Consider the following 16,909-nt stretch of genomic DNA (forward strand, 5'->3'; position numbering starts at 1 on the left):
ATTTTAGAAATATTGATATTATTCAAATTTAAAATTTTATTATTATTTATTATTAAAGGTGGTGAATTTTAGTATGTGAGCTAGAGATTTGAAATTTCGATTGTTTTGTCTAGACTCAAGTGAGTGGATTCACTCACATATTTATTTTATTATATTTCGTACTTTTGTCAGACCATGTAAATTTTCTGTGTGCAAAATTATTATTTTCATCCGTACGTGTAAAAATTAATTGTTACATTTTGTATGTGCATTTAATTATTATACTCAGTGCATCACCACACTTTGTGCAAATATCAAAATTTGTGAAAAGAAAAACGAGACTAGTATTGGTATGACTTAGAGAACAGTCCCGGTATAAATCACTTGCGATTTTTCCGTGGTGACTCAAGTCTATTTGAAAGTCCAAGGGAAAGTCCTAAATCAGATCACTGCAGTAACTTTCTTAGGTGACTCTGGTGGGGTTAGGGAATAGTCCTAGGATGAATGATAAATTCCTAGGTGATTCTAACTTCTCTCAATAGTTACTGGAAAAGACAGAATGTGTTGATAAAAAATATTAACATTGTTTTATGTTTATTGCAATTAGTTTTAAATTTAATAAAGCAGATTTTTATTTTGTTTATTTATTTTACCATCGTACACGTAGAAAGTATTAATAAGGCTTCATGTATCTCAAGCATATTGAGATGCATGGCCGGTCATGATTCCTATTTCGGGTCGTGACATAGGTAACAGAATATCAGGAGAGATGCACCTATAGGATGATATAAGTTCATCATCATTACCATTATATCAATCATACCTACGAAAACCATAACACCCTTATTATACTCTATATTCACAATCTTCATATACTTTTGGTGTGCCTGTGTTTTTGTTGGTGTCGATAGTTCTGGTGTATATTTAATATTTATGTCATATCATAGGAGAATTATAAAATTTTTATTTGTATAAAGACTATGTGAAACATTCCAACGAACAATACTAACAGTGCAGAAGTTCTAAAAAATATCAATAATATTTAATGTAATATTCTCGTGTTATTCTTATGCAGACAAATGAAATTTTTGATCATCGTTTTCATTCTACATTCAATTAGATATTACTTGGAGAAAAAAATGTATAATCAATAGATACAATAAAAAAAATTAATCCTTTCCAGTTAAGAGCATACTAGACCAATGGAATCCACTAATTTGCTAACATCTATGACAATTTTGAATTTCAAGGTAGAGAAGACGGTGAAAGGTTTGGCAGTGTGACAACAAAAGAACCAAAGAGGAAGGCCATTGAATCTCGTTTTGTGGTTCGATGGTGATTAACAAGATCTTCTTGTTGTTTGACGACGATGATCTCTTTACGTGTGGCTCGATGATTGCAATGATCAAAAGAAATATAGTAGGACATTTGGCTCTTATACAGAAATTAACACAGAATGATGATAGGATAAGAACAAAATAGCAAACCCGCGGAATCCGCCTATGGGGTGTTGGAATCCACCACCGAGAAACAAAGTAGATGATCTCAAATCTCGAAGCATTTATTAACATCGAATAAGAAGATAACAAGCCTTTATATAAGCAAACCCTAAAAGACCAAAAAACTAAAATACCATAACATAGGAAGACTAAACTCTCAACATAATCAAAGTCCCCATCTCATGATGTCTGACCAATGATCTGGTCTGGTGTCGGCCCCAAATAGAATATTTGAGAAAAAGAAAAAAGAAGATAATCTTTTGAATATTGTTTCATATAGTTCCTAAAAGGTGATCAACTACTTGGTCTACTTTACAGATAATGTACCGGATGTGTACATAACAAGTCTAGCTTGAAAGGAAGGTAAACACCTAGATGTATAGCAATCTAGGAAGAAAGATCGAATTGCTCAAGTAGGGAACATGCTCCGCTTTATGGCCTAGGTAGGTAAATGACAGGATATCAAGAAGAAGAAATGACTCTACTACCACTATCCTGCCTAGAAGAAACATACAAGGAACTCAGCAAATTAGCACACATGCTCCATGACAATTTTTACTAATAAAGACATTTATTAAACCTCCAAGTTGATGAAATCTAGGTACTAAGTCATACAATTGTAAACATACATGATAGTCCACCACAACATATAGCATATGGAATATAAAAGAAGTGCGAAATAACATATGGAACTTAGTAATCTAACAGCAACAGTACCCATGCAAATGGGATGATTCAAACATATAGCACTCTTATAGTTAACTCATTTGCCAATATAAATTTTGTAGCTGGTTTGTAGTTTATGGCAAAAAACTCTTGAATGTTCAAATCTTCTGAAAACTCAACTTAGGAAAGATTCTAACATAATCAATGTGATTAGCACATTAAAAAGAGTTGCTGTAGTGCTCAGACATTCACCAAGCTAAGAAATTAAAACTAGATCCATAATATTGGTAATGTGGGCTTAATAGTGATAAGTTGGCTGGACAAGTTAATAAATTTTGTAATTGGTTTATAGTTTATGGCAATAAAAAAATCTTGAATGTCCAAATCTTCTGAAGACCCAATTTAGGAAAAACTCTAAAATTATCAATGTAATGCATTAAAAATAGTTGCTGTGGTACTCTGGCATTCACCAAGCTAAGAAATTAAAACGATATTACAAGAACACCACTGCCTCACAAGTATGTGATTATGGGAAAAAGAGAAAAGGTTGAACAGTTATCTAGCATAAGTATGAAAAATGAATACCTAAGATATTTATCAAAAGCATGGTAGTTTAACAGAAAAGAGCTCACCATATTAAGTGCAAACATTCTAGTTTCCACCTCCACCCAAGGAATTAGTGAGTCTGTAGAGGCCCATCTACCACAAAAGAGCTACAATAGAAGCAATTATCAATATTCATGAGCTCTGAAAAAGGACAATAAGCTCAAGTTCTTTCACAAGTAGATCAAGTTCGACAGCTAAAGTAGCATCAGAAATGGCTGAGGCATAAAGTTCTCATGTCAACATATGAACTATCGAATGTTCCAAAGCTTAAGACATCATTTATTGGGAAATATTTCATCATGATACTTCTTTTAGTAAGAACTTATACCCTATGCTCTAAGAGCCATGTACCACGTCAAAAGTAATGCTACTTTAGAAGTGTTACAAGATACTTGTTATTCCACTGGAAAAGAGAACTGTAGATTACTGGGTGCAAATGTAGGCCCTTTCAGAATTCTCTGATCTGACTTTCGTTATCGTACTTCTTTTAGTAAGAAGTATCCCACCTGCTCTAAGGGCCATGTCAAAAGTAATGCAAATTTAGCAGCCTGAAAAGCTACTGGTTACTCCAGCAGAAAAGAGAATAGAGTACTAGGTGCAAAAGTAGGTGATTCCACACCAGAAAGCACCAATTTGGCATTGAGTGTGGTAAATCTCGGTCAAGATAATGGAATAATTCTGGTCCCTTTTAAAACTATTACAGTCCTCCACTACTCACTAGCTCAGTGTGATCTAACTTGGATCGCCGCCTAACTGCTGGTCAATGTCTTCAGCGTTATCCTTTGCCATGTCAGTTGTCCCATAGCATCTCCAGTTTCTTTGCTTTAGATCTCATTCACTTTAGAAATAATTTTTTTCTTGTTCCAGAATATAACTTCTTATTCTAGAATAACAATTAAACACCACAATATCCTCATTCTAGGATGCAAATACTATTCATTAAAATTATATTTTATATCACTTAATGACTAATTTATTTTTGCTATCTATCCCATCAACGTACTTTATATCAAATAAAAAATTATTCATAGTAATTTCACAAAAAACAAAACACAATTTTCTCATTTTTTCTTTCACTTTATATTGCATCAAAACTAATTATTACACCCTTATTTTATAATACAAGTCCACACAAGAATAATTATTCTTTCTGTTTAAATATCTTATTTTGGTAATAATAAAAATAAATACTTATTCTGGACATTATTCTTAAACGTAGGGAAGAATAGGGTTGGATTGTCCCTAGGCAGCAAGACCTAAGATTAAGTTATTAAAGAATAGGAACACACAAGATGGAAAGAGAGTTAAAAGCAATGGATGTCATGTCAATGGCACGGTTGTCCTTTTGGCATGGGGTACGGCCACCTAATGGGGAAATAGTATGTGTTGTGTAGCACTATCATACCGACACTTGGCGTTATATGTGCCTATCTTGTTGTCCCAATTAATTGTGGACATAAGGCTGTCTTTTTTTTCTTTTCTTTTCCTTTTGGTGCTAACTTCTTTTAGCTTTTCCTTGACAAAGCATGCAAGTTAGACAACAACTTGAAGCCTAAATTTTCTTACTAGCCCTAGAACTGCAAAAGTAATACTCAACAAAACAACACGTAGTTCTATTGTGGATTCACACGAGCATCTAGAGTAACTTTTGGATTCTAGGAGGCCTATAGATGAATATAAAAAGATAGGAAAACCAAAAGGTAATAGGACTACCACCATAGTAGCAAGCTAGTCTCCTTCCCCCTGACTAAAGAATATATCATTCCAAGGATATAGTTAAATGCTGGTCGATAGCAGTAATCAAATTCCCTACAAGGATATCTTTCTAAGTTCTCAGAAAGCAATAGTTTTTCAAAAGACAGTGTTTCATGTTTGTGCATTAACCATTATTTATATACCAGTCTCCAAGTTGTAGCTAGATATCATCATCAGTACAAGTAGTGGTTTGTACTTTGTTTGGTATAAATAAAGCCACACACACAACAACAACAACAACAACAACAACAACAACAACAACAACAACAACAACAACAACACCTTTTATTGCGAGATGCATTAACTCAAAAACATGGGACACAAAAGAAGTAGTAGATCTCCAAATGAACTATGGTGTCAGTTCAAGTGGGAAAAAAAAAAACCATTACTAATGTCTTAAAACCGTGCAGTCATTTACAGCACTGCTGTGGTTCTGTCTAACCAGAAAGAGACAACAGACAATATAACAGAAATATCAACTATATGGTGACAGCTAAAACTCATAATCTTCTGTCACACATATGCATAGATATGTCACATAATAGAGCAATTTCACACGGAATTCCATACCTTCTGTACAAATGTAGCAGATCCTAAGAGCTGACAGATATCTATAAAAAGTTCCTCCAAGTTCATTCTAAAGTGTATGAGTCCATCAGATATGTCTAGTGTTCCATTATCACCATCAAAATCAGGATCATCAACCTTTTAAAAGAAAATTTTGGAGTTTAATACAACCAAACAGAGTAGTAAAATAATAGTGGTGCAGCTACTAAATTAAATGATGAGAAACTATAATCTTACGATGTGAATCATCACAATGGGCAAAGCTACTGTACCAGGAATTGCACCAGAAATTGTACATTTGTAATACAAGCATGAAATATCTATTACTAAATTTTTTATTATACAGATGTTTCTTCTTGTTGCAAACCTGACATTTCTACTGCTAACTTAGTGTTTTATTCCTTAGCATGTCATAGTTCATGTCAGTGCTAGAAAATCTTTTTTTTTCTTTCTTTTAATCTCTGATGCTATCACGAAGTCATGATTACGCACAGAAAATGAAGGTACTCAAACTGAGATAAACAAATGATAAGGCTATTAAAGGAAAGCAATTAAGCAAAATAGCAGGATATGGAGCTTCTCAATCATAAAAGTTACATAGCACAGGATTATTTCATGGAATCATGGATAAAAGACAAAAATGTGCATAATCAGAATGTTGGGCTAAATGGATGAAATAAGAACAAGTATCCGATGAACTTACAAAGTGGCCTAGGACAACTCAAGCATCTAGGTTAAATAAACTTATAATGTATGTGCAGATGCATACTAGCCTTTATTTGGAAGAGACCCATTTGTGTACATAAGTACTATAGAATAGACATTTAGCAAACATGCCCAATTAATGGGAGCCCAATAAAGAAGCTGTTTGCGCCTTCAAGTACTTAACTTTGTTCTTGGAAATTTCTTCTAACAAATAAGGAATTATTTAATGCTTAGCTGTATCTACAGTTAATTTTTGGTATCTGTACTTGACCTGCAACATCTTGAAATTCAATTAATTCCTTCTTACTAGTCTTCTGATGCACTTTATTCAGTCAACAATACCAAAACATCTTAGATGACTTTGACTTAGTTTGCTTTCAGATGGCCAGTTATTATTCTAAATTTGCAGTAGAAAATATGATGTCAAAGAACCGCAGGATTATCTCAACTGGCAAAAGGGAAAGGAAAACAAAGGTCAAGCCTAAAGTTTAATGCAGGAATAATCTAAAAATGAACAGAAAGGGAAGAAGAAAATAAAGAGACCTAGAAAGCATGCTTTGTAAGTTAAAAAATTAATCAATTTACCAAAAGATGACTTACAATGTGTATTAAGAATTTAAGATGCTTCCAGAATCAAGGAGAAACAAAGGTAATACAACAGACCATGGATTTATGCTCATCACTATATCTTGTTCCAGCCTTAGCTAACTTTTCTTGGAAGAACAATTGTACTTTATTCAGAGGAAGCAACCCGCTTGCATTTAAAATTCCAAAAGAGGTTTTCTCGTTGTTCTAATGGAGGACAGCAAAGAAACTTGGTATTTGAAGGGCACACAATTTTGCAATGATTGGAAGGAAAAGTTTATGAGTTAATAAAAAAATGGTCAAAACATGTAAAGAAAGAGGAATTCCAGGGAATATGGAGGAGGATAGCACAAAGAAGGCATAGAATTCAGACCAGGTTCACATAACTAATTCCAGGAGCAAAAAAGAGGCATGGCATAAATGTGAAATCATATGTTAATTATTTTTTGCTCCTGGCATAAATACGATATTTATATGTGAATTACTTATTGGTTCATTGCCTGATCTCAACTTACACCATGCTGGCGTACTGCTTTGCTTGTAACCTATCATTCACATACCAAATGAGAAAACAGGACATGTAATTGAAATGAAAGAACATAAGAAGATATATCCAAAAGTTTCATATTAGATATTAGGATTTCTTTACTATATTTATGGTTCTTCTCAAGCTCTTCTGGTTCTCTTTGTAATTTTCCTCCTCTTGAGTATATTTTGTTCCTACTTACCACCAACCAATACATGCGCACAAACTTTAATTTGGGGCACCTCTTGATTGTATTCTGATGAACCAAGTGTACATTAGTAGGAATATTGGACATTTAGACATAGAAGTAGCAAGAAAAAATCTTCCCATGGACTTGCTATTTTTAAGCCTTACCCAAGATCAATCATCGATGCCAGTGCTTTAGTAGAATCAACGATTATGGAAAGAACAGATGATTACCATTTAAAATACTAAAAAGGAACCATAATGTTTATCTGCAGTATGCTTCATAGTATGACAAAGTGGAAGAACAATTTATGATTTACATTGTGAACCACTATTGCTCCTGTGAAGAGAATGTACGAAGTACGAACAATATCAATTACTTAACAAGAAATCATACTTCAAGGCATCATGGAGAAAGATATTGTTTTAGGCAAATCTCATTCCGCATGAAATAGAATAATATAAATTTGCTCACAGTTCATTTTCATCCCAAAGCTGCTTCAAAGTTCAAACAACTTCGAAAATTAAGCAGAAAATGATCACATCAATTAGTGTCCTCAGTTTAATAAAATCATAAAATTTCTTCTTAAATTAGTAAATTACCATTAAACCTAAAATATCAAGTCAATATTTAGAATCTAAGGATTCAAGATTGGTAAAAGAGCAGCAGGAAACAACTGTCATAATAAATATTATATTTTCCGAAGAAGAACAATAATAGTGAATATGATGGTAGAAAAAAGGTATGAAAAGCATATAGCAACCAGGCATGCCATTGTTGAAGAGTATACAAACCTGAGCACGCAATAAAAGGGTGTCAAGTAATGAAGAGAATACAGGGAAAAACAATTCTTCCACAACCTTTTTATTAGCATTTTCCAGAATATAATGTGCTAAACTGCACCTGCAATACACAGAAACAAATCCAAAATATAGGTAGAATACAAAATCAATTTGCAAATTCTGAAGAAAGCAACGAGGGACCTAAATCAATTTGCAATTTCCAAAGCAAGCAATTAGAAGGGATACACATTTACACTAAGATCTACATACCTCACTAAGGAAAGCCTAAGATGAAAATTTAATAAAAAAACAGGTCAGGAAATAGAGAGGAGCCGATGCAAGACTGCGATATGATATGCGAATGACTAATTTTGCAATTAAATCCTTGAAAGAAATAAATTGACGGAGCCTTATGGACTGAATGCCCTAAATTGAAATATAGTACTTTCAATTAATGGTCTCAAGTAAGAAATGACTTTTATGTCATTCATTATTTACTAGATCTATTTGATTTTGAACCCTGACTTACTGAACTTGGGTACGGAAAAAAATGATTTGGAAGATATTAACCACAATTTAGTCTGAGAAAGCATCAAGATGGATAAGTTGGAACAAGTATAGCTTACCAAGCACCAACCTGATAAGGACAAGGATTAAAAGAGTAGTTTGTTTCTATGATAGCCTGTATCAAGGAGTAGCTTCAGCCTATTTCGTCTATCTAATTTGCCAATACCAATCCATAGTTTGGAGTTTCACTCGAAATGGAACAGTCCTGCTTCTAATGCAGACTCAAGTTCTATGAACAGCCTGTATCAAGGAGATTGCTGGTTTTGACTTTTGACCTTTATTTCAAACACTAAACCTATCCAATACAGACCCAAGTTTTTCATTCTTTTTATGGGTCAAAACGAAAACCAATACTTTGCAACACAATTATCAAATATCTTTTTAGAGTCCCCTCGGGCATCATTCAAATTGTCTTACAATGAAAATCCTAACAAGACGGCACAAACTTCTATGGAGGGTGTTGCCGTGTTTATGGCTTTTATAATTTATATATCTAACCTCATGCAAAGAAGTTACAGAAATGATATAGCAGCATTATACTAGTGAAATTGTACTAGGTTCTTGAAAAAAATGCTGAGAACTTAAGAATAAGACTGCCAAAATAATTTTGCTTGCAAAACAGGAAAAGAACAAGCAAAGAAGTTTAGTACCAAAACTGCAAAGTTGAATCTGCAATCTCCCAATCTTTACTAGGAAAAGCAATACACCTGCCAAAAAAAAAGTGTGTATGTTGTCTGGAAACCATGTAAAACGTCAAACATAAATGACATCTAGCATCTATTGCACAGACTTGTAGGTCTAGTGGAAATTTCAGTAGCTTAACAAAAGAAGTCAAGTTGCAGAAATACAGAAGGAATGGATTCACCTCAAAACTGCATCTGCAAGCACAAGTGCTTCACTATTTCCTTCTGCAACCAAAGCAGGAGCCTGATACGTAATAAAAGAGCTCAGAAAAGTAGATTACTTAATTGAACAAATTGCAAGTCAAAGCCCTTACAGCTTCACAAATGTTTGATTGCCATGATTATTGCAGGGTAATTACTAATGAGAGGATGGATACTTGGATAGCATATTTATGGTGACATGCTATTAGCATCAGAAGTACTTACTGCTTGTCCAATCTCAGACATTAAGCATGCGAGACCAGCAATTATCTTCTCATCTTTATTTACTAGAGCAGGAAGGAGAAGTATTTCTTTAATATATTGTATTCTAAACAGCAAAACCTGAGGTAATCCCTACAAAGAGAAGAACAAAAGTTTTGAGTAACAAGACAGCATCTGGGTTTGCTAGAATATGATGACTTAAAATAGCAGACTTCACTAAATAAAACTGCATACAGCAAGGATGCTTAAATTATGTGCAGATAGTACTACAAGAACAAACAGGATGTGGGCAAATAAGTCTTAACACAAGTTGGTTGGTTTCTCCACGCCAGAATTGGGATTCACGAAATCATTAATACCCTTCAGTTGAAGTCTACTAGAGAGAAAAGGCTCATTTTATTCCTTTCTACAATATTTCTTGGAAGTTGTAAGTTGTAACATACGCTTAGCTATGAATCTAGCTAGAAAACTGTTTTCCCTTATTCATGACAGAAATGAAGATAGCTTCTGATATAATGACATTAACTTCTACAATGTCTAGAACTTTTCCATGTCTAAGGAACATCGTAAGGTTGCTCAATAGATGCAGGAACAAGGATTGTAACAAATAATGCATATAGTATTTCCCATTAACTGTATTTCATGAGAAGCGCTCCCTTTGCCAAGTTTTCCTATGGTTAGGGCTTAGGATTATGGTACCATTTTCTAGAGATTGACATCAAGCTAACAAATCAATGACAATTGCTAAAGACTGCATATTCTCATATTGCGCTCTAGCCAACCCAACTTGGATGCTGATAAAGTGTTATCACCTCCAGATCAATTTAATAGGAGCTCATACAAATGCATGCTCAACAGATTAATAAGACAGAATGTTAAGTCTGAGACACTTAATCACTGTACTACAGTAGTTGACTTTCCCAGCTAAGAAGTGAATATGTGAGCCTAGGCATGGGCATGTGTGTTTGTGTGGGAAAAAATTTAGAGGGAAGAACAGGAAAGTGCAAGAGGAAGAAGATAAGGCAAATACTTTAATACCTCTCTAAAATTCATAATTCTAATTTAACGGTTGTAATAGCCAATTTCTATATTTGGTACCAGTTCCAAAATTACATTACGTAAAAATAAAGATATATTAGTTAAAAAGATCAATGCGCCTAACTTTTGGATTGCACGTTCTTTTTTCTATTAAAATTTCTCTCTTTTTTAGATATGATTAAAGATTAATTATAGGAGATATCATTTAATACTAGACGATTTAAATTTGATTTTTTACCTTTATAAGAGATAGATTTCAATTTAAATTTAATTCTCTATCTTTATATGTTATCAAATTTTAGTTTAAATAAATCTTAAATTAATGAGAGATATATGTAAATAATTAAAAACTGATCGAAGATATAAAATTTTGTTATGACCCAGCTTAGGGAAGGGGTCTAATGGGTTTGGTTGAGTATAGTTCTATTGGGTTGAGTCCAATTTCAATTTCTGCATTGTTTATTCCTACATTTGTTTTTAACCTCCTTCCTCTAGCAGCCAGCGGTGCCCCAAGGTAGATCGAGCTTCACCAGCTATGCTTCTCCCTCTTCGATCGAACTCCCCTCCTTTCTCTAGTGTAATCTTCTCCCCTACCCCATTCTCCTCTAGCTCTAGTAGCCTATCCTAGGAACCTCTTCAGCTCCTCCACCAAGCTCCCCAACCCACTTTACAGCAGCCATTACTGAAGTTGTAGCTTCTTCCCACTGAGCCCCCACTCCAACTCAGCCCCTCCTCTCCTAGCTCCATTTCGGCTGCAACACCTTGCTAATGGCCAACCGCAACACCTCTACCCAGCTCCACAAGCACCCTACACCGACACCCATTCTGACCAACTTTGATCGCCTCAATCACGACAAATTTAATTAAACTTTCATCAAGTTAATTATAAATAAATAAATAAATATATATATATATATAATATTACTCTAAGTTAAGCATATATATGTCTTTCATTTGATAAATTATTAAGATAATATAATTGTCAAAAAATAACATGTAAGGTAATATATTTTTAGAATTAAAAATTACCTATTGAACCAGTAATACCTTTTAATTTTTTTGGCATTCCTATTATACCCTTGAGAATCTTAACCATTAGATCCTATTTTGCAGATTGATAAACATTTACCTCTAGGGCACGGAAGAAACGCTCAAAAGATAAATATAAAAGGACAGAAATAAGAATCAAAGAGCTAGAATAGGAGAACAGTTTATGCAATTTGTATCTTGCCCTAAAGGCCTAAACCCTCGCATATATCTACCGGCTTGATGCTCAGTTTATAAAGCGATGGATTTTGATCATGGCATCATATAACAAAAACAGTAATCCTTTGGTCTCAATTATTTGGGGTCGACTATATTGATTCTTCTTCTTTGTTCATCTATATTTAATGCATCAATTTGTGTTAGGAGTAGAATTAAAAAATAGTTAAAACATGGGGTTAAACCGTAAAAAATACATAAAACAGGGTATGAAATATATAAATATAAAATGGAGAATGTCTCGCGGTGGCAAGGTAGCTACATTTTCTCGTCACGAAGTTGAACACAATCTATCTATCTATCTATCTATCTATATATATATATATATATATATATATATATATATATAATGAAGTCACTCCTTGGGTGCATTATCTGGTCTTCGTTGGACATTTCTAAACCATCTTAATCAATCCTTATGTAATTTATATCCTACAGATCTTATCCCTAACTTTTGTCTAATAGTATTCTATCTTTCTTAGCAACACCACACATCCATCTTGACAACCTCATTTTGAGTATGTTGTTTTCTAGTTGTACAACCTTATGATCCATAAAGAAGTAACGGCTTTATGGCCATCTTAGAAAACTTTTCTTTAAAATAAGAGCATGGATCAAAGTTGTGGTCTTGATTGCACTAAGAATCAATCCATTTAGCTAGGTTTGTCATATAAGTGAGATACCAACAACTGGCACTGACTGTGCCATTGGCACAACTAGATGATGGCATGTGTTGACCAGCACAAGTAGCGTTAGAGCAAGTCTCTTCGGTAGCCATTTTCCCAAATAAAAAGTAGAAGTCAAAGAAGAAGAAAAAGAGGAAATCTAGGAGGGATTTAAAAGTACTTGTTCAATATTTAAATCCCATCAAAAGATAGATTTTCTTTCATTCTTAAATATTTTTTTTACATTTTAAAAACTAATTTTGGGTACACAAATAATATATCTAGTAACACATATCTAACATTTTGGTGCTATAGTATGAAAAAAGTATTCTTTATAATATAGGAACTAAAGGGATTTTTCCCAAATTTTGCTCCAAATTTCAAAATAATTCAAAATTAATATGTTGCATTCATTCAAATCGGATCAAAATTGGTTCAGATTTGTAGGAACAAGTTAAATTAACTCTATGAGTTGATTTGAACCTAAATTTTAAACTTTTAAAATTTTAGCATACTAGAAATTATTTGATAATATTATTTTCCCCAAATTATTTCACTCACTCACAAAATATGAAATTCATTTAATTCAAAAAATTTAGGAAAATAAAAATTACAAAGGAAAAAAATTAGGAAAAATACGTTCAATTCGTATTTACTTAAGTTTTGGTTTTCAATTATTGAATTATTGCCAATTAATGAATGTGTTTAATTTTATTATGAATTGAATTATATTTCTAGTTTCTACTAGACTATTGCTATATTTTTAAAAGTATAGGTCATTTACAACATTATATGGTATAAGCTTTAAATCATATATTCAAACCAAAACATGTATAAAAAATTAAAAAAACATATTTCAGATGTGTCATTGTGTCATTGGCACACTAGGGTGTGCTGGGCAGGCACGCCTCGTGTCAACAGGGTATTGCCAAAGTACGTGCAACTGGCACGACGATCCTTGCATTTTAGTGTATTTTGATTATTGCAATTCTTGTTTCAATCTATCAGCTTCAAATTTCTTTTAGTGAATGAAATTCCAGAATCTAGAGATTCTAGACATTACTAGAAACTTTAGGTAAATAAGAAAATTAAGAACAAGAACAAATTAGAAAGACCCACATAACATTACAAAATTAGTCAAAACATTGTATGTCCTAATCATTATGCAATGCGAAATGAAATGAATTCATCTTGAGATCTAACCAGAAATTTGTGAAAGTACTATTCTTTTGCAATATATTACACTAGGTTTAATAGCATGTAAGTAATGGTGTTGACAATGGGTTAGGTCCAAGATGGAGTCAAGCCAACTCCAGCTTGGAATCTGAAATTTAAGAATATTGCTATAGGTCTATTTCAATTGGTTGCTAGTTTCGAGGGTGGTTCTGGATTGGATGAGATCAGAATATGAAAAGTATGAAACATTTCAGCAACATCTCAACTTTCGATGAAACCTCAAATCATTGTTGGATTGAACCTCAACTTTGATCCCTGCTATATTGCATGACATATTCTGATAATTAAGTTATTTAAGGTAGTCAATTATTCAAGGGAACAGAGTCATGAAGGAGAATCAAGTCAAGAGAAAAATTTGGGGATATTTGGATGCCATAAGTAACGTATCAAATTCGGCTACACTTTATCTTCCCCACCCCAATGTACTTACTTTACTAATTAGGAAATCTCCTCAAACATACGGAGTAAGAGAAATTATAGATCAGAACTTCATGGCCTTCAACAACTCCAAGTACTTAATCAAAACTGACAAGGTAAGTAAGCAAGACTACATCTCAGAGAATTCAGTGCCCACATAAGAACCATTTAAGACCCATTTTCTGGTAGTATTTCTGTACCAAAAGCTGAGAATATACTTTTAATAAGCTCAGTTTGACAGAAGATTCATAAAAAATATATAATAAAGAGAAAAGATATATTTATTCCTAATGAATGTTTTACCAAGTTAATCAACAGAAACAAGAAAAATTACAGGGAAAGAGGGAAACTAACTTCTAACCGGAATAAGAAATGAGTTCAATTACCTCATATCGGTTGACTAGCTCAATCATAACCTCGATGGCCACATCAAATGAGGAAGATACCTTTCCAACAAATGTAAATAAATAATTTTTGAGTAAATAAGAAAGTGAGAAACTAGAATTGTCAAGTATTAAATCTCCTTGAAACAGAAAAAAAGTTTATTAATTTAAAAAAAAAAGACAAAGGAACAAAAAGGAGAGAAGAGAAATCGCACCTGTAAAGAATTGAATACAAAGTTAAGAAGTGGGTGTGTTGGAAGGGAAGTGGGTGGCATCTCTGAAAAGCAACCTGCACGGACCTGAAGTCCCAAAGAGCTTATTGTTATTAATAAATAGCTGGAAGGAAGCTTCACACGAATTGATTGTTACTGAATGTGATAGCTGGAACTGAGAAAAATGAAAAAAAATAAAATACTCCAAGCATCATTCCAGTCCTAGTATCTCAGGACGTGGAATCTGGAAGAAACTTAGGCTTGCAGATTGAGACCAGTCAGACAAGGAGAACAGCAGGAGGGCCAAATCACCTATAACGAACTGGTGCTGTTGAATCCAGAAGGAAAGACAAGTTGAGAGCTATAAAATACTGGAAGAAACCTAGGTATAGCTGGTAATCTGCAGAGACTCCTACTGATGTGAGACTTACAATAGAATGCAAAGTTGATGCCACATTGGTCTAGGCCAGGAAATGTCACATGCCTCGGCAATGTAACAGGATTTGGCACCGCAAATTCATTCAGGGCTAGTGAATTAGCTTTATGATAAGAGTGTAACGCACTTACCCAACTAAGCAAGCATCGCAGAATCTTCCGATTCCTCTCACAGAGTTGAATTCCATCAAGAATTTGCTCTGATTGGAGTAGAAGAAACTGAAGAACAGTAGGAGTATGAGAGAGGAGCTGCACCACAAAACAAGAAGCATTAGGGAGAAATACAAGGCAGAGAGAGAGAGAGAGAGAGAGAGAGAGAGAGAGAGAGAGAGGGTTCTCATCAAAACCTCTCGTGTGAACTGGCATCTGGTTGCTGCGTCTAAATTTCGATCTCCACTCTGGTCCTCGACGACTTCCTCGGGAAGGACGGTGAGCATTTCCAGCACTGCAAGATTGCCGTTCTCCTGGCTCTGCAGCTGGTGGAGGCTAGCGAAGAGTTGCTCAATAGGCTTCTTGTGCTCGACTGCCCGAAGCACCAGCGCCGACAGGGCAAGACAAATCTGGGTCAAAAGCTGCGACAATCGATATGAAACAAACAAGCGAACAAATGATGGGTTTCTTCGGTGGAAGGGGAGTATTAGGGTAGGAGGAGAGGCAACGAGGGGAACCTGGGGGGGGCCCAAGCTGAATCTTTGAGCAGCGACGAGGAGGGCATTGAGCAACGCATCTTTGGCTCCGAACTGTAGGTGGTATCCCTCGTTTTGGATCTGGGCATCGTCAAGAACGATATATTAGAAAGGAGTAGCAAGTAATGGGAGGTGTTGCGGCAGAGGGAATTCGTTACCTTGCGGCGGAGGATCTGGGCGGCGAAGAATTCAACTTCAAATGGGGAGAGGAGGTGGCGTTGGTCGGAGGAGGTGAGGAGGGAGGTGGCGACTTCCCATGCGGCGTCGGACTGCTGGAACTGGACTAGCCATTGATTGGCGGCTACACGGTTGCACGACTGGGTGTCGTGGTTTAGCACGTGCACCGCCTGCGCCACCCTGATCTGCAGCTCATTCATCGGCAACGACGACGATGACAAATAAAGAGGATGTGTAGGAGGGGGTAGATGAGACTGGGAGAGAAACAAAGGGGAAGATTTGGGAGGAGGAGGAAGCGAGTGCGAGGAGGGGGCGAGTGGAGGAGGTACCCGTACTAACCAACTAACTGGTACGAATCCATGGATCGGACGGCTGAGTGAGCCGGGAAGGGGGCAGGTGGAAGGAAGGAATTGGGAGGGCAGAGCGTAGGTGGGGAAGAGAGAGAGAAAAAAAATGAAGAGAGACGGTCGGATGGGATTGGGCTGATGGCTGACTCTGGAAAATCCAAAGGCTTCAATTCAATTGTTGATGTGCGTCTCCGATCTGATCTATCTATCTGCAGCCGCAGCCGCGCGTTCGCATTGGATTGGGTCTTACGTCTGGATTTGGACTTTTTGAGTTACAATTAGGGCTGTTAAAAAAAGCCCATGGGCTCGGCTCGTTAAGAGACCGGCTCGAGTTCGGCTTGAGCTCTAAATGAGCTGACCAAGCTGACTTTTTGAGCTTGAATGTCTAATCGAGCCAAGCTAGAGCTAGTTCGCTCGAGCTCGCTCGATTACTGTAGCACTATATACATATAAAGGCTCACTCTTAAATCTCAAGTTAGGTCCTCTGTTCTCAACCCTAGAAAACTCGATTCCTTACCAT

The 16,909-nt window shown here is 35.2% G+C and overlaps 1 protein-coding gene across 3 annotated transcripts in view; it reads right to left on the reverse strand.

Annotated features, from left to right (window-relative positions):
- The window catches only part of LOC140796280 (uncharacterized), a 41,804-nt gene extending 25,287 nt beyond the window's left edge, over positions 1-16,517 (reverse strand). Inside the window, exons 1-12 of one of the 3 annotated variants that reach the window (XM_073149240.1) lie at positions 16,024-16,517; positions 15,848-15,946; positions 15,527-15,751; positions 15,312-15,428; positions 14,748-14,831; positions 14,536-14,595; positions 9,534-9,662; positions 9,290-9,351; positions 9,075-9,131; positions 7,870-7,978; positions 5,076-5,210; positions 2,777-2,857 (exon numbers count right to left, since the gene is read on the reverse strand). In XM_073149240.1, coding sequence (XP_073005341.1) covers positions 2,777-2,857; positions 5,076-5,210; positions 7,870-7,978; positions 9,075-9,131; positions 9,290-9,351; positions 9,534-9,662; positions 14,536-14,595; positions 14,748-14,831; positions 15,312-15,428; positions 15,527-15,751; positions 15,848-15,946; positions 16,024-16,242 — 1,377 coding nt within the window. In that variant the 5' untranslated portion in view covers positions 16,243-16,517. The remainder of the gene's footprint in view (positions 1-2,776; positions 2,858-5,075; positions 5,211-7,869; positions 7,979-9,074; positions 9,132-9,289; positions 9,352-9,533; positions 9,663-14,535; positions 14,596-14,747; positions 14,832-15,311; positions 15,429-15,526; positions 15,752-15,847; positions 15,947-16,023) is intronic. The other 2 variants (XM_073149238.1, XM_073149239.1) reach the window with 2 other exon arrangements.
- Between the last annotated feature and the right edge of the window lie 392 nt (positions 16,518-16,909).

This window comes from Typha latifolia, chromosome 10 (genome assembly GCF_019914945.1).
Source record: "Typha latifolia isolate L0001 chromosome 10, TyphaL0001v2, whole genome shotgun sequence".
Taxonomy (NCBI): Eukaryota; Viridiplantae; Streptophyta; class Magnoliopsida; order Poales; family Typhaceae; genus Typha; species Typha latifolia.